Source organism: Branchiostoma belcheri, unplaced genomic scaffold (assembly GCF_001625305.1).
Source record: "Branchiostoma belcheri isolate BF01 breed outbred unplaced genomic scaffold, Haploidv18h27 scaffold141, whole genome shotgun sequence".
NCBI classification, from domain to species: Eukaryota; Metazoa; Chordata; class Leptocardii; order Amphioxiformes; family Branchiostomatidae; genus Branchiostoma; species Branchiostoma belcheri.
This window is the reverse complement of record NW_017802836.1, coordinates 520769-548426: the sequence shown is the minus strand read 5'-3', so window position 1 is coordinate 548426 and position 27658 is coordinate 520769. Positions and strand designations below refer to the sequence as shown.

The 27658-nt window shown below is 42.4% G+C and overlaps 2 protein-coding genes across 2 annotated transcripts; one reads left to right on the top strand and one right to left on the bottom strand.

Annotated features, from left to right (window-relative positions):
• Positions 1–9984, bottom strand: LOC109464813 (F-box/LRR-repeat protein 20-like). Its single transcript, XM_019761885.1, has 15 exons — positions 9825–9984; positions 9143–9207; positions 8951–9005; positions 7527–7601; positions 6938–7032; positions 5942–6010; positions 4893–4988; positions 4343–4469; positions 3751–3825; positions 2878–3008; positions 2266–2326; positions 1975–2019; positions 1780–1836; positions 892–1104; positions 1–377 (listed from the first exon to the last, which is right to left on the bottom strand). The coding sequence occupies exons 1-15, from the start codon at positions 9858–9860 to the stop codon at positions 270–272; spliced, it is 1308 nt and encodes a 435-aa protein (XP_019617444.1). The 5' UTR covers positions 9861–9984; the 3' UTR covers positions 1–269.
• Positions 9985–11667: 1683 nt separating this feature from the next.
• LOC109464816 (endothelin-converting enzyme 1-like) lies at positions 11668–27490 on the top strand. The gene is made up of 19 exons (XM_019761889.1): positions 11668–12338; positions 13397–13486; positions 14018–14170; positions 15264–15416; positions 17787–17855; positions 18302–18436; positions 18699–18785; positions 19452–19597; positions 19997–20219; positions 20859–20957; positions 21392–21469; positions 21847–21950; positions 22270–22328; positions 22454–22505; positions 23368–23572; positions 24052–24123; positions 24341–24439; positions 25521–25597; positions 27178–27490. The coding sequence occupies exons 1-19, from the start codon at positions 12015–12017 to the stop codon at positions 27275–27277; spliced, it is 2325 nt and encodes a 774-aa protein (XP_019617448.1). The 5' UTR covers positions 11668–12014; the 3' UTR covers positions 27278–27490.
• The last annotated feature ends 168 nt before the right edge of the window (positions 27491–27658 follow it).

The window sequence follows — 27658 nt, the reverse complement described above, 5'->3', positions numbered from 1 at the left end:
TTATTTTTTCTCTACACAAATTGTAGGAAACTGTAGACATACCATTTGAAAACTACAGATGGAATGTTAACCTTATATAAAAGAATGCGACCTTATATGAGACATTCTGCCCAAGTGCTGTGCACAATACATTACAGGTTTCACGCAGGTGCAGTACGTTCTGCCAACATGCTGAGGAACATTGCAGTCAGTGGCAGATACACGTTTTCCTACACAAATTGTAGGAACCTGTAGCGTAGGTTAGTCCTGTGGCGTGTGGATGTAACGGATCACAGGATGACACAACAGCGACAGTAGCGCTGCCGCCCGCCGCCGACCGAGGGTGGGGGGGTGACCGGTGCGAAGTAGGCGTGGACTTTGATGTTAGGAAGCTGGGCCTGGGGGAGAAAGAAGGGAACAATCCATTTAACAAGAACTGCCTATTCTCTGGCAATGAGTACCAATGTTGTCTGAGGCAGTATCTGTCAGAGCTAGTGTCTGTCTCTCCGTCATTTGACAGAATTTTGCCACTCATGACGGACAAAAAATTTTGCCAAATCTGACATTTATGACGGACAAAAGTTGGTAAACTAAAATATGGAAAGCGATGTCATTAAACAAAGCTAAGTCTACCAGTAAAATTTGCCCCTCAAAATGTGGGAAATAGCATTTCAGAGGGTCAAGATTTCACCATATTCCCTTGTTGTGCCTTAAATCGCTTGACCCCTCAACATGATGCTATGGCAAACAAAATTGAGATGACATTAAAAAATTCAGGAGAACTAAAAAACTGGGTAGAACTATTTGAGACAAGTGGGCCAAGTGAATTTTTTTGTACCTGGTCCTGACAAATACCTGAGCCTGCAACACAGTATCTTGAAGGAAATGATATCTTAAAGTTTATGTCCCTACCCGGAGTCTCCTGATGCCGGCCCTTGTGATGAGTTGACAGTCGTACAGTTCGATTCTCTCCAGACTCTGGCAGCCCATCAGGTGCTCCAGCGAGGCGTCTGTGATGAGCGGACAGTTGTCGAGTTCCAGGACCTCCAGGTGCTCAGGTGCACACGCACCTGTCCCCAGCTGTCTGATGCCCTCGTCTGTTATCAACTCACAGTGCGACAAACTCTGGAATGTGACAGATGTCAGAAGGCGGAGTTACTTTTGCAGATGATATACAATTGGTAACATCCGTGTCCATAATATCACCAGGGTCCATAATATCGCCACCTTGAGAAATAGTTTGCTTAAACGAAGTTAAAGATACTTTTACTGCGACATACTTTTGGTATACACCCCTGCACACCTCAAATGTACATACCATAAGTATGTTGCAGTAAAAATATCTTTAAGCACACTTTTTCTCAAGGTGGCGATATTATGGACTATGGTCACCGTGATATTATGAACACAGATGTTACTCTCCAAGCAAAGTTTGATGGGGGAAAATCAGTACCTTTTTACATATAGCCTGTTTTTGTTTTTTTTGTCGCTATATACCCCCACCAACCTTGGGTGGCATATTGGACTCTCTGGCCAATGGATACTGCCTGGCCAATTTGATGGTCATTTTGCCACCCTAGGATCTGCTTGGAGATTACAATTAGTGAGCCTGAATTGGTAGCCACAGCAGAAAGTTCTGTTCTTGACACAAACCTTTAACACTTTCAAAGAAAACAAGAAACTCAATAGTTTGCCTGTCATCCCACTATAAAGTCTAACCAAAATCTATCATGATTATATATGATTCTGGACATCTTACTCTTCCCCTCTCCTACTCAACTGTACAATTTTCTGGCTTACCAACTTTGACAACCATGGACAGTGAGCGGCGAGGTGGCCTAATGTAGCATCTGTTATCTACAGAAGAAAAGGAACAATTAGAACTTGAAATACTTAAAACTTGAAGTATACAGTAATAAACTGCAAGCAGTAATATCACAAGTTTAATTTATAAGCATAAAGTTATTGAAAATCTTATATAGCAGGAATACTCACCAGAACACATTCTTCCAAGTCCATTCTCTCTAGGTGATGGCAATTCTGGAATCCATAACAAAGTTTCACAAGGAAATAAAGAAAACAAAATAAGCTTCAACCTAACCAATTTTTACTTTTTATTTTTACTAATTTTGGGGCGTGCAGAAAAATGTCATTGATATAATCAAATCAGTATGGCCTAAAATTGCTCTTTGCATTCTAACCCCTGCACTGTATCTTACTTGATTGGTACCTAATAGTATGTCCTTTGCATTTTTGTTCAGGAAAAGGCATGGGGATTCTACTTACCCGAGCAAGCACCATGAAACCGTTGTCTGTGAACTGAGAACACCCTGCCAACTCTAGTGTTCTGAGAATAAATTGAAATTGAAACCTTTATTGTACATAAATAACCACTGGGTTAAGTACAGGTCAAAATAAAGGAATAGCTATCGTACATAGTACTAAATATATACATGTACATGCACATGATCAAGCTATATATTCCGGTTCTCTTTGCTTCTCTGTCATTGTGAAAAGTATTCCACAACAAGTCAGCAAAATGTAGGTCTAGTTTTAGAAGACCTCACAAAGTCGCTGTACTTTTGTTGTGGCAATTAAGATTGTTTTGACAAATATTTCAAACAATACACACAACAGAAACTTAGCTACTCTAGGGAGATGCTACCTGAAATGTCTGACCGTTTCCAGAAGCATAATCCAGTTGCTTGAGCAGCTGTTTTTTGGCATAAAGATTGTTGTACTAACCTGAGCTGGTAGCAGCCTGCCCCCAGGGCCACCAGTGTTCCATCTGTCAGGTGAGTACAGCCGGACACATACAGCGAACACCGAACAGCCTGTTACACCCAACCATATCTAACTGTAAACATTGTTAAAAGCTCTGTATCTTGTTCCACGTACCTGAGTTGGTAGCAGCCTGCCCCCAGTGCCACCAGTGTTCCATCTGTCAGGTGAGTACAGCCAGACACACACAGAGACTCCAGCAGGTGGCAGCCTGAGCTTATATGTCTGATCCCGTCGTCTGTGACATTCTGTATAGAAATTGTAAAGCAACTTATAAGTTATATTTTATATGCCCCTATTAGACCTGTCCTTGGAGATATATCTGCATCTGTATCAGTATAGCCGGAATAACCGCCTTTTGGCGTAACACACCAGCTTCGCAGGCACCCGGCGCGGCGGCAGCTGGCTACATCACACTGATTGACTTGTTATACCTAACCCTTGAACATCTAACTCTAGACATTGTTTAAAGCTATCTAGTGACAATATATGTAAAGCAACTTAGATTTTATATACTGCTATTCCTAATTTTCTTCACTGTACTTTTATGTTCAGGGTTTTTACGGTGGTCACTTCTGTACCATGAACTTATATGTATTATTATTACCACTAACAAATCAACTTTCTTTTCCCTGCACCTGCTGCCACCATGACGAACATACACAGTTCTATGAACACCTCAATTTGTCACACCATGAAATTTTGCTGCCGTGAACATAAAGTGAATTGTACTATAATGGTAAAGTGAAATATAGTACCCATATTAGACCTGTCCTTGGTGCTGAAGGCCAATTAATACAACATCTAACAACGAATAGTCTTTTTTTAATTGAAATTGATATGTTTTTTGAAGCAAAATTTAGTTATCATTCTTGGTCTGATGACAATCTTTTGTAATGTGTAACTTTTTTGCCCAAAAAAGTAGGCTTGACTGTCCTTATTGTTGTTCTTCCTACATATTAATAATGTACAAGCTAGGACTGTACTTACATTGCAACTATGCAGGTTCAGGGTTCTAACAAGTGGACAGTAACTGGCAAGGTGCTTCAGGGCTCTGTCTGTCAGCTGAAATAAAACACATTCACATCAAAAAACTTTCTCCCAAACCAGAAAACACTTCAAACTGAGGAAGAAGAAAAATGAAGAACTAGAAAGGTAACAGTTGCAAAGTATATTGCATATTGTTTACCTTCACATGGTCTAGCCTAACAAACTACTGCTCTGTTTATTCTTACTCAAAATCATTCATACATCATACTATTATGACCAGCCCCTCCAGCTCTGTTCTGCAACTTGCCACATAATGTAACCCAACACCACACACAGCGTGTCTGCTACAGCACCAGTTATGAGGTAAACATAATAAACTTACTTATATAATGAAAATTATCATTTGCTTACTAAGATCTGATGCCTTTTACAGAAACTCTTTCTTCCAAAAGACTTACAATTTACTATGTATCTACTAGGTTTTTTTCTCTATTATTTGCATGTCTCTGGAGTTTTGTATTATTTTAATGATGTACTGTGTATTATGGCTTTTTTACCTGCAATAAAGAAAGAATGAATGTAAAATACTTACCAATATGCAACCTTTGGCTATGAGCACTTGTAATTTATTGCACCCTCTTGCTAAAGCTTCTATTCCGTTTTCTGTGATTTGGTCACACCATGCTATAGACAGGTACTCCAACAGGGGACAGCCATCACTGAAGAAAACCAGAAAAGTGGGATTTATTATCAAACCCTCAGAACTGCTGATTTTCTAAAATGTGCTGTCTTTGCTGAAAGGCTATTAAGAGAAATATCTTCTTTAATTCCATACAAGATAATATATTAAGTTTCACAGTTTTCGACAATTGGATAGAACATAAAAAGTTGTATTCTATATGGGAATAGACAAACCATGTATTATAAGCTCCATATGGCCATACAGCTTTATATCGTAGTTCTGGAGTTTGTATAGTTGTAGTGCCAGTAAGATATCTCAGAGTCTGCAATTTTACTTTTGCCTTATTCATGAGCAATAAAGCGCATTCATTAATACTGTTACATGGCCCTCACAATATGTTTTTTTTAAAGAAATTTATCCTTTACTGCTTCTACTAAGTGAACCAATAAAAAACACCTACCTGAGTGCCTTGAGTGCATTGTCAGTGATGAGAGAACATGAGCCCAGGTCTAACCACAACAACTTGTGGGAGAACTTTCCCAGACTGTTACAGGTCCTGGGTTTAAAAAAAAAAACAACGATACATGGAATAATATAATATGTGATTGTATTAAAATGGTTACCACCAGCTACTTTAACCCACTAAAGCCTGTCACACATTTAGAACTTTTCCCAACCAAGGTTGGCTAAGTTCGGGTGCAGTGTGACTAGATTTAGGCTACGCCTACATTTTGATATCAAATTTGAGTTAATTTGATTCAAATTTGATCCTCGAACACGCCCTGAATACTTCTAACCTACTCCCAAACACCATCCAACCATGGCCAAGCCTCCATCCACACCCCATTTGTCTGGTGCATCCAAACAGTAACCGACCTTTCCAAACACCAGCCAACCACAGCAGACCTTGCTCCCGACCTACTCCTAAGGCCACACCATCTTAATTTTATGAATAACATCCTCTGAAGACACTAAAACTAGTGCGTGCGGGTGAATAAAAAAAATTCCGGCCAAAAATAAAAATGCTACTAAACCACAGGAATACAAAGCTGGTATTGTGAATTTGGCTGTACATAGCGACGTATACGACAAGCGGGCACAAGCTAGCTTTATGCGGAATTTATGAATCGGCACTGTAGGTATATGTACTGAGTTCTTGAGTGTGGAGCTTAGACAGCCTGGGTGCCGTCCTCCACAGTTACCACCGGCTCCGTATTGTTGCTAACTTCCATGGACTACCAAGGCCTAGAGCCAGGCCAGAGCCTCCGAGGACGTGATCTTTTTTTTGTTTTTTTGAGAACAGACGAAAATCAATGTGCGCATGGATGTCATCCATAAAATTAAGTAAGTGTGGCCTAACCATGGTTGGACTACTACTGGTACAAGCATCAATCAAGAGAGTTAGGGACAAAGCGTTTCTTTTTAATCTCAAAAAAAAAAAAGATAACCACATCTATTACAGATTTCTTTAATCTGGTTGGACAATTGCTCTACAACTCCAATACTTACCCATTGGTAATCTTTTTGCACCCAGCAAGACAAAGGCTCTCTATGTTTCTGCAATTCTGAGCAAATATTCTGTAAAAAAAACATAAAAAAGGGATATGATTAAGACAAGAGGGGTGACATACGGGTGCAGGAACACTACTTACCAGTCGGTTATCTTTTTACACCCGTTAAGACTGAGCTCTTGAATGTTCCTGCAATTTTGGGCGAAAAGTCTGAAAGAGAACATGAGATACGACTGAAAGAGAACACTCAGATATAGATTTCAGACTACTTGCAGTGAATAAGCAGAGTACGTATTAAGTAGCATGCATAGTCCAGAGACCCTGGCTCTGACCTGAACCAAGAGGTTGGGAGTTTGAATCCTGGCTGTTGTTGCTCACCCGACTACAGTGTAGGGATGCAGTACTTATGACAGGATGTCAAGCTGTGGTCCTCTGTTCATACATTTGTAGTTGAATGTGGAATGATGCAGAATAAAGCATTTTGAGTCCAGTTGAAGAGGTATGGCCACAGCAGTAAAGAAATTTAACTTGTGGATTGTTCTCACTTAAGTACCCTGGCAATACAGTGATGTACTCACAGAAACCTGTATCTGTGTTGCACACAAGTGTAGTACATTCTGCTGACATGCTCTGTATCATGGTAACATTGCCGAGAATGTAAGGTGATAGTAGTAAGGAAACCTGTGAGTTGTAGTTAACATCTGTGTCCATAATATCACCAGGGTTCATAATATCGCCACCTTGAGAAATAGTGTGCTTTACTGCAACATACCCTAGGTATGTACATTTGATGCGTGAAGGAGTGCATACCAAAAGTCTGTTGCAGTAAAAATATCTTTAAGCACACTGTTTCTCAAGGTAGTGATATTATGGACACAGATGTTACTCTATTGCCCTGTTAATATGGTGATAGCACTCACAGGTGCAGTACATTCTGCTGATATGCTCTGTAAGATAACATTGCCAAGGAAGTAAGCTTGAGTGCTGTACTTACTCTAGTGCCCTGTCCTGTACACTCTGACACCCTCGCAGACTCAGTTGTCTCAGGAACCCGCCACATCTTCTGGACAGGTGTTCAACTACTGAACTCTGCACAGAAGGAAACAAAAATGTACTTAGTTTGCCTGAAGTCCCACCATAAGAAAACAAAGACGACTGTTTCTTCTCTAAATAACCTACAGTACTACTAGCCAGAGTGTTGGCCTTTTCAGCTTCCGTCCACTCCCCACGATAGGTAGTGAATCATGGGGAGTGGACAAAAGCTAAAAAGGCTGACACCCAGGCTACTACAGTACATGTAACTGAATAGAAATACAGTTAAACTTTCTTAAGCAACAACCTCTACATCTGTCCGTAAAGGTTTTTTTCTCAGTCCCAATTTAGTCCCCATAGACATGCCATAAGTATTAAGGGACTTGTCTAACGTGACTGTAACTGGTACGAATTGGCCCGATTCCTGCCCGTGACAACGGCATCATTTTCATATGTGTGCAGACACTGATTTTTTTATGATAAATAGTGAGAAATCATGGTGACATCAGGTTGTTTGAGTTGGTAAGGTAAGACTTGTGCTGTTTTCTCACCTCTATGTCTACTTGGAAGTCAAACAAGTCCACTCTTTGCCAGTTGCTCCCATCCAATGCAAGGATGTTCCATGCCTGAAGAATATCAAATATGAGAAATGGCGTTAAGTATACTGCAATAAGCTCCCACTCTTGTACCTTTCTAGCCTCTACCAGGCACCGCGGATCGCTGGAAAAATAGTAGAAATTGGCCGAAATAAAGGGATAGTATACCTGTCCAGTGGGTCGCAAATTGGAGCTTCTATGGCCAGCTGGATCTTCTCTGGTATACTATTCCCTTTATTTCGGCCAATTTCTACTATTTTTCCAGCGATCCGCGGAGCCTGGTAGAGGCTAGTACCTTTCTAAACTTTGGTATAAATGGCAAATGATGCAAGAAAAAAACATTGAGTATATGTAATTGCACTACCAGTGGACTAGCCCCCTGCTGTAGTGACTTCTGTGTGTGTGGCCCAGGGCTAATGACCGGAGATGGGCGCCGCCCTATGCGTCACTTGACGCGGGAAGGCTCTTTTTAATTACACTACCCTTACAATTAAGAGCTTGTTGAGATTGTCTGTTCTATACTGAGCTAAGCACATTGGCAGAACGTACTGTGCCTGCGCAAAACCAGGATTTTTCATGGATTCCGTTGGATGCTTGGTCAATGTTGCATCAGCATTTTGCCCGTTGCAGACGATATCTTTTCCGACACAACATTCGAAAACTATGGACAGGATGTCATTCTTAATATGCAAATACTACCTTAAATGGGGCATTCTACCAAAGTGGTATTCACAACACAGTACAGGTATTGCACAGGTACATTTGTTCTATGCTCTATGAAAAGTCAGGAAGTATGCATCATACAAAAATGGAATTTGCCTAGCAAAGTTCTTTGATCACAACCATTTATTTTTCACTAGCCGTTGATTTGATGACCGTCTGTCATCTTCATCAGGGCAATTCTGACTGGTTTACTGTGCACTGATGCTAGATGTTACTTGGTGCATAGTGCACTAAAGGTGTTACATAGTTCACAGTGCACTGTTACTTGGTTCACAGTGCACTGTAAATGGTTGTGGTCACAGAACTTTGCTATTCATTCGTTCACCAACCTGATGAAATTATTTACAGATGAAGAAACCATTGCCATAATAATATTTATACTATAAAAGTACAATAGGTGGTAACACTGTCAATGCAGCATATAGAATTTTACATACACCTGCATGTATTTGCAGGTTTGGTGTATGCAATGCTCCAATTTTACCTGCACTAATCTGCATATACAGGTGGTATTTTGAGCCCTGCTATCCTATGTACACATACGTAAACAAAGGTCCTAGGTGCCCCCCTCCCCACTTGCACTATGCAACTGTTGTCATATATTTATTTTCACACTTGATTGCACAAATCGAGAAATATTTCACCCAAAAACTTACCTTAGAAACTTGAGCACACCGACACAGAGACACGACGTCTAAATGCGAGAATATTCTGCGGAGGAACAAAAACATTCAACACTGCATAATGAGGTAAACAATAACACGGGTTTTATCCGTGCTGACCATAATGATTACGCAATATTTTCAGGTAAAAACAGTGCTGACTACAGGACAATGGTATGAAATTACCTCAAAATGAGCTCTTTCGGCAGCCTTTTGCAGATTAAGCTTTCCTCTTCCATGTATTCGGAGACCTGTATTGTACAGGAAAGAGAAGAAGAAAGGACGGAAGTTCAATTCACCGATCCGCACAAATTAACATGGTGGACACTCTTCTCAGCAGACGACATTTTCTGCATTCTCTGAGAGGTGATAATTTCTCCTGAACAGTTATTCCTTCTACTCTGAGAATCCTGAAGAAATGGGGAGCCTGACATCTTCGAGTTTGTCCAGAAAACGGGGCGAATTTCGTCATAAGTCAGCGGTTTTGTCGGAACACATGACGACCGCAAACATTGCAGCACAAGAACCCCCGGGCCCCTCTTGCTTAGACAATAACAATTCGCACGGGAGGTTATTCCGTCTATAACAACAACAGAACGGCGGGCGATCCACTGACATCAAAACACGAGCAATTCTGGCAGCATTTCTGCTACAAAAACGCTGAAGAATACAGCCTTGTTAGACCGTTTTTGCCTTGCCTTGTCGCGGTTTGCTGAGACAATACCTCCCAGGACATATTTCTACCCCTATCGCCATGATAGGGTTTCATTTAGCTTAGCCTGGGACAGCTGACAACAGCGCTCGCCTGAATCGGAGCCCTTATAAACGCAGATCTACGCTTAACAGACAGATTTGAGCTTGATCTTACCTCGCTCCTACTTCTTACGCTCCCATTCATCATCATGATTGTGTCCTAGGACTGTCCTGACGTCCAGAGGAAGCAAAAGATCGGCATCTAACAGTCACTAACATTCCCCTCCACACGGGACAGAATTTACACGGCCGCATAGGTCTGCTAACAATCTGCATGGTGATTCTGAGAGGGGTTTTAAACTCTACGTGACTTTTTGTGCTTTGCAAGCAGGTGTTTGGGTTTTGGCTTAATTTTGACGCGTTTTATGCGTTTTTATTGGGCTTTTTGTACTAATTCTTCTCTTTTCATACGGGTTGCAAATGGCAACTGCCTCGCAAATGGATACGATACCCAATGATAACGTTACTGTCTTTTGCAGCCACCAAAAGATCTGCTTGGAGATTTGATTTTTAGTATCAGGATGCCTCTGTTGTTTTTTTTTTTTCATCATCCATAGCTTGATGAAATCAATCCATTACTTTTTTTAGATCAAATTTAAAGGGATGACAAAAATTATGCTGACTTGATGGTACAAATTAATTTCCCAGTTTGACACGGTAACGCACGGTAACCAATAACATTCCATGATTGTAACAGGTAGTCGTATTTTTAATTACTTGCTTCTCTTGGAATTTCAATTATCTTATGTACGATCTGATTACGCAAAAATAGCCCCTTGGGATTTCCACGGCTCTGTTTGGAAATAAAGCGGATGGCATGATGTTATCACGCAGCTAAATAGAGTTGGTCGGGGGCCTTTGAAAACACAGTGTGTGACGCGATGGTGTATTCAACCTACCAGCTGATCTGACTGACCGGAGGGCACTAACCCATGGCTAGTTAGGGAGGAAACCGGACAACTGACGGCCTCAAATTATTTATAATCGTTAAACCGACAAGGTTATGTTTTTTGTCTGTGTACTGTGTGTTTGCGCGCGCGTGCGTGTGCACAGTACTTAACGTTACAGTGTATGTGTGTGCAAGGAGGTTTAAAATTTAAACCCCCTTTATATATAGTCATGTGTGTGTGTGTGTGTGTATGTGCGTGTGTCATACTCTCCAAGCAGATTCAAATGTCTTTTTCACAACCATTAAAGAATTTAACCTTCCTTACGGTGTCTATCAGAACAAGGACGTTTTACAAGCTTCTCCCTATTAAAGAGCTTTTGACTGGAGTACTGCTTCTCGCCGCTACATGTAGTCAGTGTAGGTGGCGCTTTTGCGACGAAAAGCAGAACTCTAGTCAGAAGCTCGGGTGTCTGATAGACACCTTAGAGTTATACCATTATACCACCCGGTATACCATTCGATTCCAAATTGAAATCTAATATTGAACAGTAAAGTTCTTTGTTCGTGCTGCCGTACATTAACGTTACTAGTATATGTATTATGAATGACGGGATGGTAAATTTCGCTCAAAAAGCATGCATTTTTTAAAGGCCTCAAATGCGCTGTTCAGGCTAACTGTAGCAAAATAACACTTGAACTTGGAATTCCAAATTGAAATCTAACATTGAATAGTAAAGCTCTTTTTATTTATTTATTGGTTCGGCTGGTACAATACAACCAGGGCAGCCCAACTAGCCTGTAGCTACATATATTATTAAGGGCTTTGTTCATAACAATATCCACAGACTCAAATGTTGGCTTCACTTTAAAGAACTTTACTATTTAATCTTTCACCAACCTAATGAAATTTTTACGGCTGTAAAATCAAATATTGTACCTCCCAAAACCATTGTTAAATCCAGGCATATTGGCTTATTGCCTAGCTGGTGAACTGCCCGTCGGTTGAACGCTACTCAACCATGACGCGGGTTAGCCTGATATTGGCTGACTTGCCAACATGCCAAATAGTTCATAATCCAAGTCCAGCTTCACACCACACTTGTACTTCTGGTTTTAATCACTTATACTTGGATCGTCGGTGAAAGTCCAAGAAAGGTTAGTGAAAACACAGTTATAGTCTTAGAACCAAAGCCAAGAAAACAGAGTTCAGTAGTTTATTTGAGTTACTAGTAGGAACTCGTAAATTTGGGAAGCAAACCGAGTTAAGCACACGGGTAATAAAGTGCGTGTTCTGCCGCGGAGTGGCACCCACCACCCCTTTAAGCAAATTAGTTTTACCTCGGCAAAGATTTATTCCACCAGTCAAGTGACTCCTCTGCCACCTACTGGACGCGTCAGTGTAGTTGGAAACTCGCGATGGCGTCGCTTGAGGTTGGGGACGGTGGCATGAAGCCCAGCGATGTGGACATCATCGTTCCACCACCTGTGGAGCAGGGGAAAGAAGCGAACCAGTCGGCACCCGGTCTGTTGTCCTCTCCGTTCTGGCGACTACCAGTGATCCACGGCTGGACCAGGCGAGAGGTGCTGCTGTCAGGAGCTGTGCTGGTGGCTCTGGTTTTGGTACTGATTCTGGTTATAGTGGCGGCCAGCATTGGAGCGTCCGGGTCGTCTTCACAGGCCGTCCTGGCTGACACCTGTACCGACGCCAACTGTTTGCATGCTGCATCTAACATGTTACTGGTAAGTCTGAATAGTAATGCTACCGTATGCGCAATTTGCTGTATAGGAAAACTACTTGAGCACGTCTGAAAAGTTACGACGCCTATTAAAGCTTTAATTGTAATTTCGACACTCAAATCTACAAGCTAAAACGTTCGCGAGTGTTCTGCGATCAAGATACATGTACCAGCTGTCTAGAGCCTGCTTCTAACATGTTACTAGTAAGTCTATCTGAATCGCAATATTTCCGTATGCGCAATTTGCTGTCTAGGAAAACTACTTGAGCACATCTGAAAACTCACCACGCCTCCAGAGCTTTAATTGTAATTTCGACACTCATATCTACTAGCTGAAACGTCCTTTGAACAAGAAATTCGGCTGTTCGAAACATGCCACAGAGGTTCTGTGCCCTTTTTATGTCGAAAACTCTGGCAGTACGTTGACATGTTGACTGTCAAAATTTTGAAGAGTCATCATCACGTCACGTACTAAGAAGACTGCCTAAATTTCCGACCATAACTTTTGTAAAATCTAAAGCGTGTTGGCTTGAAATCTGGGAAGGTTTGTAAGTACATGTCTACCGGGGCTACTTTTCGATTGTTTTGGGCCCAACAGTTTTATGGCGTTGGTGTCGTTTATTTGAGTGCAGTCGACGTTTTAACTCGCGTACCATTGTTTAAAGGAAGTACAGCAAAGCAAAATTGTTAAAGCCATACGGTAGTTGACCCTTAAGTTTAAGGGTACAATAAACGATATATAAACCACTCTACCTGTCTTTGATGGACGTTAATAAGAGTGAGCTTAGCCAAACCTCTGAAACACGTCTGCTTTTTCTTACCTTTTCACCATCACGTGCACAGATGACTATAGTACTCACATGGTGCTAGTGCTAGTTTAATTATGATCAAGTGTATGCGAAACTTACATGTATATCATCATCATGTATATACGAACTATTATATAAATTTGTTGTGACCTGTACTTATGACTAAGTATGTCTGTATGCACAATAAAGGTCTTCATGTATTCATTCTTATTGTTTGTACGACAGAATTTTAAATCCCCTCATTTCCACCTAGAACATGAACAAGTCGGTTGACCCCTGCGAAGACTTCTACTCGTACGCCTGTGGAGGGTGGATCAAGTCCCACCCCATCATCCCCTGGGAGGTTTGCTTGTTTGTTTGTTTATTCGCATATAGCAAAGTAATGAAATGGATATAAGCACAACAAAATTTGCGGGATTTAATGCGGGAAAATAAAAAGCCATTACGGCCCATGGCTACATTCCAAGAATACGGGAAATAAGTGTTTAAATCTATAATCTTATACATACGATAACGAAAATGTAATCTTTCAACATAAAATAACGATAATACAATGGCAGTGGGACTTAATATATAATGTCAAGTGGGGTAGGTGATTTTGAGATTGAGTTTAAAGGTAAACAGTACGTATTAGAAATACTCACCTGCAGTCTGCACTTTGCAGAGACATTTTCAGTATCGCAGAGGAAAAATTAAGCAACCTGCAGCTGACAGGTTTGCAAACTGAAAAATCAGGCTAGGGGCTCAATGGTGTCGGCCTCTATGTCTATGGCTGTAGTTTTTCCCGAATCGCAGAACAACATGTTGACATTCTGCAACATTGCAGCACTGAAATAAACGATTTCTACCATTGGTAAAAGATTTAAATTTTTAGGTTAACGGCAGGACGGTTTTCAGCGACATCCGGGAAAGGAACGAGGAGAAACTGCGGCTGCTACTGGAGTCGCCGGTGCAGAGGGACACCGACGCGTCATTCGAGAGGAAAGTCAAACATTTCTTCACGTCCTGTCTTGATGATTACGGACAGGTACGTTGGCGATACACGATCAGATTTTGCAAAGCTGTTCTTTTTATTCTCTCTTTATTCCGATACTATTCTTGTTATTTGTTATAATTGTGTGATTGGGCGTGCTTGTTTGTTTTATACACCATTCTTTATTTACACAACAAAGGTACAACGACTTTCGTAAGGTCTTCTACAACTATACATAGAAACAAGTGCGTACGTCTAAGTATCTTTGTATTTAGTGGCTGTGTGTGTGTGTGTGAATGCGTGAATATGTGTGTGTGTGTGTGTGTGTGCGTGCGTGTGTGTGTGTGTGTGTGTGTGTGTGTATGTGAGGCTGAGTCGAAGACTTGAGACCTAACAAACTGGTACAATGCCCATCCCTGACAGGAGAAGCTAAAAGGTGCCCCCTCATGGCCGTCCTCTAGCAGCTGTACGTGCATGATGTATGTGTCTACATGTGTGTGTGTATCTTCACGATTTTACAAAGTTACCAGCATGCTACAATTCTTGTCCCTGCCAGGAGAAGCTGAAGGGCGACCCTCTCCTGGCCGTCCTCCAGCAGCTGCGCGGCTGCGTGTATGTATGTGTGTGTGTGTGTGTGCGTGTGTGTGTGTGTGTGTGCGTGTGTGTGTGTGTGCGCGCGCGTGTGTGTGTGCGTGTGTGTCGTGCATTTACGTGTGTGGTGTATCTAAGACTTTTTGAAGACTTATTGAAGAATTAATGTAAAGATACAATGTTCTTCCCCGATTTCAGGAGAAACTAAAGGGCGACCCTCTCCTGGCCGTCCTCCAGCAGCTGGGCGGCTGCGTATGTGTCGTGCATGTACGTGTGTGGTGTATTTAAGACTTTTTAAAGACTTATTGAAGAGTTAATGTAAAGATACAATGTTCTTCCCCGGTTTCAGGAGAAGCTAAAGGGCGACCCTCTCCTGGCCGTCCTCCAGCAGCTAGGCGGCTGTGTGTGTGTGTGTGTGTGTGTGTCGTGCATGTACGTATGTGGTGTATTTAAGACTTTTTGAAGACTTATTGAAGAGTTAATGTAAAGATACAATGTTCTTCCCCGGTTTCAGGAGAAACTAAAGGGCGACCCTCTCCTGGCCGTCCTCCAGCAGCTTGGCGGCTGGTACGTCATCAACACTTGGGACGAGGCGAGTTGGAACATGAACACGGCGGTCAGAAAAATCCACCTGGACTACTGGATCAACACCTTCTTCAGTATCGGTACAGCCGTGGACACTTCGGACAGGTCCAAGAACATCATAAGTGTAGGTGATAGCCTCTAACGTTTTTAAAGTTAAAACGTTTGATCCAACCCAAAGAAATCTCTCACCTAGAGCTTGCGACCAGTCACTCTGGTCTTCCTCAGTAGACTGACCCAGTGAAGCTTGTCACGTGGCTTCTTTGAAGTGCGACGTCAACACTGGGTCAAAGGTATCTGGTAGACGATGTCGGCCCCCGTCTACTGAGGAAGACCAGAGTGAGAGATTTCTTTGTGTTGGATCAAAAGTTTTAACTTTAAACATGTAACTACTGTGTGTCTCTGTGCTTCGGCACGATGGCCCCAGATTGTTTTTCGAACCCGAACCGTGTTCGATCCGACGTCACTCGAACAGAGCGCGTGTTCGAATTCGGGGTCACCGGCGGTCATTTGCAAGGAGGTTTAAAACATGAACACGGCGGTCAGAAAGATTTCAGTTGTCTTTCAGGTAGTAGTCAGAAAGATTACTGGATCAACACTTTCTTGGTACGGCCGTGGAAACCTCAGACAGGTCCAATAACATCATAAGGGTAGGTGAGGGGCGGCTGGAAAGAGTAAAAAAAGTGGCCAAATGGACACTCAGATAATATGCCAGCGGAGGCCTCCTCGGGCCGAATCTAAGGCCCACTTTACACACACCATTTCTAAGTCGACTCGCCGAAGTCGACTTGAAAATTTTCTGTTTACTCACGGGGCTGCAAAGCGACTTGGCATTCCCGCTGTGCCACCCTCCCCCCAAGTCGACTTGGTGGGTCGGTTTTGCCTGACTACTACGCAGAGATGCTCAAGTCGACTTCGCCCGTTTACACACGGGAAGCTAGCGGACTTGGCACCCCGCTAGCCGACTTAAGTCTGGTTTGGATACGACTCAAGTCATCTTGACTAGAATGCGACTTGAGTTGAATTATTTCTCTTTACACAGGGAAATTTTTGCTCAAGTCGTCTTGAGTTCTAGTTGACTTGAAAAAGTTATGTGTAAAGCAGGCCTTAGTCTGCTTTTGGTAAAGATATAGGCCTGTTTTACACATAACTCTTTCAAGGCGACTAGAACTCAAGAAGACTTGAGCTAGTTGACTTGAGTGAAAATCTCCCTGTGTAAAAAGAAATAATTCAACTGGAGTCGCATTCTAATACAGACGACTTGAGTTGTATCCAAACCAGACTTAAGTCGGCCAGCGGGGTGCTGAGTCTGCTAGCTTTGCGTGTGTAAACGGGCGAAGTCGACTTGAGCGTCTCTGCGTAGTAGTGAGGCAAAACCGACCCACCAAGTCGACTTGGGGGGAGGGTGGCACAGCGGGAATGCCAAGTCGCTTTGCAGCCCCGTGAGTAAACAGAAAATTTTCAAGTCGACTTCGCTGAGTCGAAATGGTGTGTGTAAAGTGGGCCGTAGTTGCTTGTCATTTTCTCTGTAGTCTGACTCAGTAGCAGCCTTAAATAGGGGTAATTTACCGACACGTGAAGTGCTGTATTTGCGTTAGCACTCAAACACTAATTGACCCTCAGTTATAAAACTTTTTTTCGATTCTTAATGACGTAGTTACTTGTGTATGTGTCTCTCTTTGTGTGTGTCAGTGTATGTATGTTTGTGTATGTGTTTGTTTGTGTGTGTGCTTGTGTGTGTGTGTGTGTCTGTGTGAGTGAGTTTATGCGTGTTTGTTTGTATGTAAGTGTGTGAGACTGTTTTTGTGTATGAGCGCGTTTGTGTGCAAATGGCCCTAACCGAAGCTAGACACTCATTTTCAAGTGAGCTTTGTAAGGAAAATTGGTGTGAAGTGCCTTTTCCAAGGACACATAACAGTGGGTTGTGCCAGGGATTCGAACCCAGAACCTTCAGATCCTGAGCCTAACCACAAGAACACCTTGCCACCAAGCAGCACCAACTGTTGACCATGTACACATTACGCCCCCTGTCAAGCTACCGTGGGATCATAAACAACGTGAACAGGGGCAAATATTGGCTCCATTTCACTTGTCAAAGCATGCGTACGTATGAAGTGTCAGAACTAAACAGACCTAGGAATTCCAAAACAGTTCACGTCAACCTACGTTTGTTTGCAGATCCATATTAATACACTAGAGGCTGCACCACTGAGCGACCTCTAGGCTAGCCTCTACCAGGCTTCGGAAGGAAACTGGAGAGACTTCAAATTCGCCAAATAGAGAGATGACACACCATACCAACGTACAGCTTACCGCACTCCCTAGCAGACCAACTCCCTTGGCATGTTTCGTATCTCTCTACTTGGCCAATTTCTACATGTACTCTTTCCAGCCGCCTCTCGAAGCCTGGTATAGGCTACTCTGGGCCAGCAAAGATTAGAATGATGTAACTATACCTTAACGATATTATAATAATAATAATATCTTCCAATTGCAGATTGGTCGCTCAGGCCTGATCTTCAATGCGATTGTGTACATCAGAACCACCTCGCCTGTGTACCAGCGGGTGAGAGAGTTTGGTTTATATCTCTTTTCTACCTCCATGGTCTAACGAAGGGGCTAGTGCTAGCTTGATCATGTATATACAAGCTATTGTTATTGTGGCCTGTACTTAACCCTGTGGGTATGCATATGTATGTATGTACAATAAATGTCTTCATTCATTCATCGGTTCATTCATTCCTTCACTGACTCCTTCCTTCCTTCCTTTCTGTCTTTCTTTTTCTTTCTTTCTTTCTTTCTTTCTTTCTTTCTTTCTTTCTTTCTTTCTTTCTTTCTTTCTTTCTTTCTTTCTTTCTTCTTTCTTTTTCTTTTTTGCCTTCCTTCCTTCCTTCCTTCCTTCCTTCCTTCCTTCCTTCCTTCCTTCCTTCCTTCCTTCCTTCCTTCCTTCCTTCCTTCCTTCCTTCCTTCCTTCATCTATTACCTTAACTCGAAGGCTGTCCGTTTTTCCAGGCCTTGGCGTCCTACCGCACCCTACTGGACACCATCGCCCGTCTGCTAGTCCGGGACCAGGGGCAGTTTCCTAACGAAGCCAAGATCCTGACGTTTGTCAACGATGTCACAGCGTTCGAGACGGAACTGGCAAACGTAGGTTGATAGAATAAACTGAATGTGAAATATACGAAAAGTACTTACTCACTGAATTGCTATCTAATTATGTTAAACATCATTTATTCTACCTACACCCCCTAGCACCTTTGTATGGAACTGCGTTTGAGGGAGGATAACTTGAGAACCGGTTGATAAATTTTGGTCGTACAATAAAAAATGCAAAGCCCTAAGTACGCTAAAATCACATGTTACTAAATATGTATGAGTTTTAACACAAGTATCATACGTTGTTCTGTAGAGATATCTCAACTCTGGACGTCCTTCATCAAGCGACCCACTGGACAACAGGATCAGCATCCGGGACCTTCAGACCAGAGCTGGAGCAGTAAGTCGTCCACGACTATTATGAAGACTATTAACAACCCCCAATTCTTATACTACTCGTAGTATTCCACAAACCGTTGGCCATTTCATACTCCACAGCACACAGAAAAGAAATTAAACCAACAATACCTATAGGCTATATTAGAAGCAGCGTTGGCAGTACAATTTTATGGTCGTTTTTACTGTTTACTATTATATTATCATGTTCTTGCAATTAGTCCTTAGGCATGATTTTGCAATAAACTTTATTGTTTTATTATCATTACGTTTTCAGTTTTGTAGGTATCTTTTAGCCTCTATCAGGCTTCGGGAGGCGGCTGGAAAGAGTAGAAATCGGTCAAATAGAGAGATAACATGCCGAGGGAGTTGGTCAGATAGAGAGTACATTTTCGAGTGCGGCAAACTCTCTAGCCGTCTCCCGTAGTCTGGTAGAGGCTAAATGTTTCAAATGATCTGTATCTGTATAGCCGGTATAACCGCCCTTCGGCGTAACACGCCAGCTTCGCAGGCACGCGGCGCGGCGGCAGCTAGCTATATCACACCGAACGGCTTGTTACACTCAATCTTTGCACATTTAACTGCAGGAGTTGTTTAAAGCTTTAATGATAGCAAATGATAGCAAATGAAGAATAAAGGTCTTTCATTCAAATCATCTCACACATTCTAGATTAACTGGCGGGACTTCTTCAGCTACGTCGCCACAGACCCGTCCACACCAATCACAGACGACACAGAGGTGCTACTGTACTATCAGGACTACATCGTGCAAGTGTCTAACTATATCCTCAGTCTCCAGACTAACGGCAATCTCAGGTTCGTTTCTTAGCGTTTAATTATATAATCCTGCAAGTGTACTAGATTGTGCAAATTGTTTATTGGATTTTGGCGGCTTCTTTTTCACAACCAGTAAAGACTCTCACCCTGCTTACGTTTCGACGTCTAGCAGACACTTTCATCAAAACTTCTGATTGCTATAGGTAGCGCTTTTGTGGCGTGAAGAAATACCAAACGTGGCTAAGTTTGTATCGCCCTGTTAAAGTATGTGAGATACAGTACATTCCTGGTTGTGTAAAAGAAAACTCCAATATCCTTTGTTATACCAACCTGCTTTCGGAAGCATCTAGACCACTTTTTTTTCATGGTGTCCTTATGACTCTTGCCATGTAATGCCATGTGTTTTGCTGAAATCATTGCATATTTTTGTTTTGCCAGGATGTTCCACAACTACATGTTATGGCGGCTGATGTTGGTGTACCATCAGCACCTGTCCTGGGACTATATCCACGCCTACCGGGAGTTCTACGTGGCTGTTACCGGTAGAGAAGAGTTTCTGGGAACGTGGCGCTACTGTTTCCAGTTTACCGACGCCAACATGGGCTGGGCGCTCGGCTCTCTCTTTATCAGGGACCACTTTGCTGACGACAACAAAGCCAATGTTAGCGCATTACTTATTTCCTATGAATTTCAACATAGAGCTTTTGTTGTTGTAAAGCAAGTTTGTACTGAACACAAGAAATTGGACTTGACACATGATTGACTCCCCCCCCCAAAAAAAAGGTGTGTGGGTTGTGCCTGTGTGTAGATGGTGTTCAGCACCAAGGACAGGCATGTTTGTGTGTGGATGGTGTTCAGCACCAAGGACAGGTGTGTTTGTGTGTGGATGGTGTTCAGCACCAAGGACAGGTGTGTTTGCCTGTTTGTGGATGGAGTTCAGCACCAAGGACAGGTGTGTTTGCCTGTTTGTGGATGGTGTTCAGCACCAAGGACAGGTCTATTTGTGTGTGGATGGTGTTCAGCACCAAGGACAGGTGTGTTTTCTTATGTGTGTGGATGGTGTTCAGCACCAAGGACAGGTGTGTTTTCTTATGTGTGTATGATGTTTACAAAAAAAAAACAATTTCTACACTTTCCAGCCGCTTCTGAACTCTAGTAGAGGCTAATCATGAAGTGGTGATGAAGACTGAACGAAGCAAAAGCTACTACGGTACTACGAAACGTACGACATTGTGGACGTGGAGGAGAAATGTCCTAGTTGAGATGATACGTATTTATATGGCCTTTTTTTCTGCCGCAGATTGAGGGACTCGCCATGAGAATCAAGCAGAAGGCCATTGACCAACTGAACCAGGTGACTTGGATGGACCAGGCCACGAGGGAGGCGGCCAAGGCTAAGGTTAGAAAAGTTGTGAATCCAAAGCCGTGCTTAATCCAGAACTATGCTCAGGCATAGACAGACTCACAGGCGCATCCAGAGCCGTGCCTCCAATTCTACGTTGTTAGATACACGGATCGGAGACTATCCAGAACCGTGGTCGAAGGTTTTAGAATTCCTATTCCTTACATCTCTAGTGTCACAGGAATTGTACAATTGTGGGGGTACAACATTGAGCATTGTGCAATGACGATTTGTTTGAATAAGTAAAATTTTGTCAACATCTGAAACCTTTACAATGATTTTATCACCTTCTAATGTATCGCCAAAGCAAGAGCCGCCTTCATCGAAATCAGGGCCTAGTGTATTGCTTATGATTTTATCAAAAGAGCTTTACTTTCCGATGACTTTCCAATCCGATGAAGCCATGCATGGGCTGCTATCATTTTTGACAGATCCTCAGCATCAAAGACAGTCTGGGCTATCCACTAGACCTGCTGGATGACAGTGGACTGGACGATTATTACACGGGGGTGAGTACATTATTTCAGCTGATATTTACGTAAAATAACCTCTACCATTGTACCAAGCGTCAGAGGTGACTGGAAAGAGTAGAAATCGACCAAATAGACAGATGTTTATTCTTACTAAAACACGTCATATATATGGTGACGAGACCCTCTAACTTCCTACAGAATGTAGTCAAACACAACAGAGTGTCTACTACAGCACCAGTTACCATGGTGACTGCCGTCTGGTCTAGGCCATTGACCTAATATGTTTGGACAAAAAAAAAAGAAACAGAAAAAATGTTTTCGGGCTGCGAAGTTAAACATGAAAAGAATGTGAATCAATCATCGCCAATATACCTGCTTTCTCTAAGTTTCTTTTTTTTTGTTTTACCCCACAGTTGACGGTGAACTATACCGATCACTTTGCCAACGTTATAAACGCTGCGGGCTACAGGAGGACTTACTATGGGAGGAGACTGGCCAAGAAAACACATCTTTACGAGTAAGTACTGATGCTATTATCGTAAGGGTTTGTGGCCAGGGCGTTTTGTTTGCAGTTTCATTGTGAAAGAAAAGTTCTAAACTAGATACTTTCTCTAAATCGGTTTACTTTGTTTAAAAAGATTTGCATGAATTATACCAGTTGATTATCTTCTACACCAAAATGGCACAAGATGTCCAACGTTTGAAAACTTATCTTAAAGGCTGTTGTAGCATTTTCTCATCTATTATGCAAGTGAGCCCGGATTTGCATAATTTATATCAAGTAGACCTTGTTGGATGTCAGAAGTTGAAAGAATTTGTTTCTTACTTTTTTACAGATGGGACGTGAAAACCTACAGCACATTTGGAAATTACCTGTATTCATACAACGAACTAGGTAAGGAACTGTTTTTGAGATGTTCAGTTCTTCAGTTTAGATTGTATGTTCTGTAAATTCATGTAGATTAAAGTAAGATCTAGTCTATTATTCATTTTCTAACAGAGATTTTCAATGCATTCCAGTGTTCCCTGCTGGTATCCTGCAGTTCCCCATATACGACGCTAGGCACCCTCAGTAAGTGAACATTTACACACTTTACTGTAGTTCGATCTTAATTCATGGTTCACTCGTCTTGTACTTTGTCAATAGCAGAAACATGCTCAAGCACAGTTCCGGATAATTTACGTTTATGTCCTACCTGGGCCGCGATTACGTTCGATACGGGTGTTCCGGCCCGTGTGATAACTAGCGGTACAGCCCGGGGGTTCTTAACGCGTACGGCCCGGGGCTTCCAAATTTTCCATAGAACGATTCGAACGCATTTCGGCCTAACCGCGTGCACCGATTTCGAAATTCGAATACAAAATTCGGACGTTGGAATTGATGTTGTCGCATTTTTGGGGTTTAGGGTCACCAAATTTTGGCTCATTTCGCATTGAAAGGCGCTTTTTCTTGGGTGGGTAGGACATAAATAAAATACAACACGGTGTAATCCGCATCACCCTCGGTCCCAGCCCTCCCGCGGATCGAATCTCCCTCCGGCCTTCGGGCGATCCGACGCGTGGTCGGGCTGGTACCTCGGGCGATACGGAATACACCGTGTTGTATTCTATATGTACAGAAACGTGCTTGGGGCAAGTCTTCTCAAATCTAACATGCATGAAAAGTGGGATTTTCCAATGACGATATATGCCAAGTCATGTATGCGACTGTACATGTAAATCCCATATTTTGGTACAGAGTCTGTTCGAAGCGCTTGGTATGTCTGCGTTAACAATGACAGGCAATAGATGGCGGATAAAACCGATGATTCTTGTTTGAAGAATTGAATGTCTAAAGCAACCTTGGCCGGACGTACCCGGCATTTACCCCTTTTACGCGCAGTGCAAAGAAGTAATAACTTTGCTCAAATCGTTGTTGTCGTCAACCCCGACAGATATATGAACTTCGCTGCAGCGGGCACGATCATTGGTCGAGAGGTCATCAACGCCATAGACGAGGTTGGGGGATATTATGGTATAGACGGGGCGTCCAGTGACTGGTGGAGTGAAGACACCAGAACTAACTACGCACCGCAGAAAACCTGCGTGTCGGAGTACTACGGGAACATGACGGTCAAGGCGTATCCCGAAACAGACCCGGTAGGTCCGGATTTTTTTTTATAAATTCCAACATGTAATCACAGGACGTGTTTTTTCAACTTATATTAATGCCGCCACCAACACGGGACAAATACATGACAGGACAATTCTCATTTTCACCTGAGCGAAGTGAGGAAAGTCATGTAAAGTGCCTTTCCCAAGGGCGAAAGATCGGTGGAATGTCAGGACTCGAACCCGGGACCTCTTGGTTCCGAGTGGTGCACCCTGCCGCTACGCCACCCGTCCCCACAGGTCCAGATTTAACCAAGGAGGTTGAATTGATTTAACATATGTCTCTACTGTATGCAGGGTTTTGCCATTTTGTATCACACTTTTCGGAAATTGATATACATAAAACAGATAAATACTTGTTCCTTGTACATTTGTAAACTTGGAACTCTGCCCATCATCCCAAACTCCCCCATCCCTGAAGTGAAGCTACAGTACTATATTATGTGCATTTCATTACTTTTTTGCAGTATCCCGTTCAAGGAGCCCGTATAGCGGCAACCGCAATAGCAGAAACAAGTGGACTACGCCTAGCCTACATGGTGAATAAAGCACTTAAACACATTTCGAAACACACTGCACAATTGATTTTGATTTAGAATTTACATAACTTAACATGCCATGTTGTGTATCACCTATGAAACGAAGCCATCTAAAGCGTGCTGTTACATCGCTAGTTGACCACTAACCTACCCTTACTGCTATAATTTAGTATAAATTGAGATTCATGGTACATGTATTTCTCTTTCGTGCCTTCAGACATATAAAGACTGGGAACGGGAGTACGGACGAGAGAAGCTCCCACCGGGTTTGTGGAACACAGGCAGTGACCAGGCGTTCTTCCTGGCGTACGCACAGGTAAGATACATGCGGTTAGGTTTGGCCACCGAAATATCGTAAGGACACAACAGTCAGACAAAAAAGTGGTATAGGTTTGGTCCCCCTTGCAGCTTGTTAAGGAACTGCAGTGACGTTTTTGTGGAACACAGCTAAGTGACCAGGCGTTCTTCCTGGCGTACGCTCAGGTAAGGTACATGCGGTTAGGTGTTGACTATCATAAAAGAGCAGAAAACATTTGACAAAAGCATAGTAGAGGGTTTGGTCTGTATCTATATCTAACTCTGTATATCTAGTGATGATGCTATCTAGTGATGGTGCCCATACTCTACTCAGTGGTGGCAGCGAGTTCCACTCTACTATGGTTCTAGGTAAAAATAAGTTTTTTTTGGTCATGAATTTTTAACCTGTCTTAAGCATAAAAATTCATTGAAAGATTAGCTCCCATTGACAACAATTTCAACCTTAAAGAGCACCCAAAGACTCATAAACGTAACGCTGGTTTTAAGGTTGAAGATCGCAATTTGTAATCTCCAAATCTCCAAGCAGATCTTTTGGTGGGGGTAAGACAGTATCAAATTGGTCAGTCTGTATCCATTTCCCCACCCAAGTTGGTGGTAGCGACAAAAAAGGCCATATATAAAAAGCAAACGATCTTCCACCAACCTCTGCTTGGAGAGTACGCAATTTGGACATTTGTTTGGACCAGTCTTTATTCATGAGATCAAATCGGTCTGCAGGCTACATTTCAATGCCAGCAGCGGCCAGAACAAGTCTACTATTGTTCACTTGCGACGGTATGTAAACAGATGAGTGCCTAAGATAGCATCCTGTAGCCTCTACCAGGCTTGGGGAGGCGGCTGGAAAGAGTAGAAATCGGCCAAAATAGAGAGATAAGCATGCCAAGGGAGTTTGGCCATTGAGAGAACAGTTCGCCGCCCCACTGTTCTCTCAACGGCCAAACTCCCTTGGCATGCTTATCTCTCTATTTTGGCCGATTTCAACTCTTTCCAGCCGCCTCCTCAAGCCTGGTAGAGGCTAAAAGCATCCTGTGTATTGTTCAACCTATGTATGAACTGTGTCTATTGTTTTCTCTCCTCAGATGTACTGTGCAGCTAACACGTTCATCGGTAGGTGGCGCCAGACGGTGGCCTTCGGATCTGCGCCCGAAGACGTCAGGTGCGTTTCGTGAACATCCAATGCGATTTCAGGGCAGCAAAACTGGAAATATTCTGAATAAGGCAATCTTTGCGATATTGACACATACTGTTTCACATTAGCACACTTGAGTCAGTATTTCATACTTTGGGCTTTTAAAACTGCAGAAACAAGCCCCAAGATGAGTCTTTTATTTTCTGGGTGGTACCCTAAAAATCAGCCCAGGGCCCTTCCAGTAACCATTTTCCGTCAGAATTTTGGGAATTTTTGCTCGACGAGGGTCAATATACATTGGGATAGTATGGTGTCAACTCAGTGTGTAGGTAAATGACTAAAATATTGACTCTGAAAAATCGGGTTTCCAAGCCCTAAAAACTGCACTGGATGCCTTTCATGGTTTGGGACTGACATTAACATTACCTTGCACAGTGCCAATTCTTTGGTTCTTACTTAAGATCTTTGAAAAATCATTTCTATGTTGAAAATTTTGGTCCAGTTTAGATACTTTTGGCTAGAAAAACAGGTAGGGTCTAAACTATGGCCAAGGGTAGTGTTGGTTTATTGTTGTCAAGTGTTCTCGGAATTTGAGCTGGTCAACTTCCTGTGTTTTCTTTGTATATTTGGGAGGCAGACCCTTGTGTGCTTTTGGTGCAGAAGAATTCTTGAGATTGAAATGTGGGGAAGTACTTTTATGAGGCCTCGTTTCTGTGTATTAACTCTAGCCTTCAACCGCCAAAGGTGTAATGGTGGTGTATAATGTATCTGGCCGTTTGTGTTTTGTTCGTCGGTTTGTAAAACCGATCGTATCTTTTTTTATTTCTTTATTACAATGGATACATACATCACTTACAAAAGACACTTACATACGGTACAGTGAGAAAATATCTAAAAACATAAACATCATTACATCAGTTGTCCAAATCCTAGTTGAAAAAATATTTTAACCTCATCTCTAAACATGTGGACTAGTGATAGACCGTTCACATCTTTCTATCCCTCACACCATGTCCTCCAGACTACATACTTTGCTATGTTCACTGTAGTATTTATGTTTCTAACTGTGTTAGGCATGTTAGATCGTATCGTTTGCATACATGAAAGTTGTTGTCCCCTGTCGTATCTAGAACAGTGCTGTATGCAGAACCGTGCCTTATCAACCATATATCTAACCCATCAGACATAGTTAGCACTAGATAGGCACGGTTCTGGGTACAATAGCCTCCGGTGAATTGTCTTAAAACACCACAAATCACATCATGTCAAACAAATGCTTGAATATTACCTACATACTAGCCTCTACCAGGCACCGCAGATTGCTGGAAAAATAGTAGAAATTGGCCGAAATAAAGGATGGTATACCAGAGAAGATCTTCTATGGCCCGAGATCTTCTCTGGTATACTATCCCTTTATTTCGGCCAATTTCTACTATTTTTTCCACCGATCCGCGGTGCCTGGTAGAGGCTACCTACATACGGCCGGGTACCGTATTTTGATATTACACGTACCTACATACAAGTAACGGTATTCTGATAATATTACCTATAGTATATACCAGTATCAGTATTTTGATGTATTTCTGTGTATCTATTGTATGTTTCAGGGTGTTCGGCGTGCTCCAACACACTAGGGAGTTCGCCCAGGCGTTTCAGTGCGGGGCTAGCGCTAACATGACCCGGGAAAACAGATGCCAAGTGTTTTAACACAGGAAAATTTCTACACCAGAGACAGCCAAAAAGAAAAACGTGTTTGTCTTTTTATGCATTGATCAAGTCTCTACCAGAATAACAACATAGGTTCAAAAACAGTAAAATTAAGCCAATAGGGAGAATAATTAAATTGACCAGGGGATATATAGTAGAGCACACGCGGTCGTCTCTCAGTAAGACATCTGGAGCCGCAAAGTTCCCGTTTAGAACTTTTATTCAGCCTGTCACACAGACAAAGTGAGAACTTCATGCACTTGTGTCATTAGCCTCTGTACACTTGAAGAAGCCACACAGGCGAAACCGGTCGTGTGACAGGCTGAATAAAAGTTCTAAGCGGGAACTGTGCGGCTCCAGATGTCTCACTGAGGGACGACT

Bases quoted from the DNA above. Each gene is read 5' to 3' on its own strand.
- LOC109464813 (XM_019761885.1), bottom strand. From the start codon at position 9,860: ATGATGATGAATGGGAGCGTAAGAAGTAGGAGCGAG. The intron at 3,826-4,342 runs GTAAGTATTTTA...GTTTTATTTCAG, and splicing joins TAGCCAAAGGTTGCATATTG to CTGACAGACAGAGCCCTGAA. The intron at 1,105-1,779 runs GTAAGCCAGAAA...GTCACATTCCAG, and splicing joins GTCCATGGTTGTCAAAGTTG to AGTTTGTCGCACTGTGAGTT.
- LOC109464816 (XM_019761889.1), top strand. From the start codon at position 12,015: ATGGCGTCGCTTGAGGTTGGGGACGGTGGCATGAAGCCCAGCGATGTG. The intron at 20,958-21,391 runs GTTAGAAAAGTT...CATTTTTGACAG, and splicing joins GGGAGGCGGCCAAGGCTAAG to ATCCTCAGCATCAAAGACAG. The intron at 24,124-24,340 runs GTGAATAAAGCA...TCGTGCCTTCAG, and splicing joins GACTACGCCTAGCCTACATG to ACATATAAAGACTGGGAACG.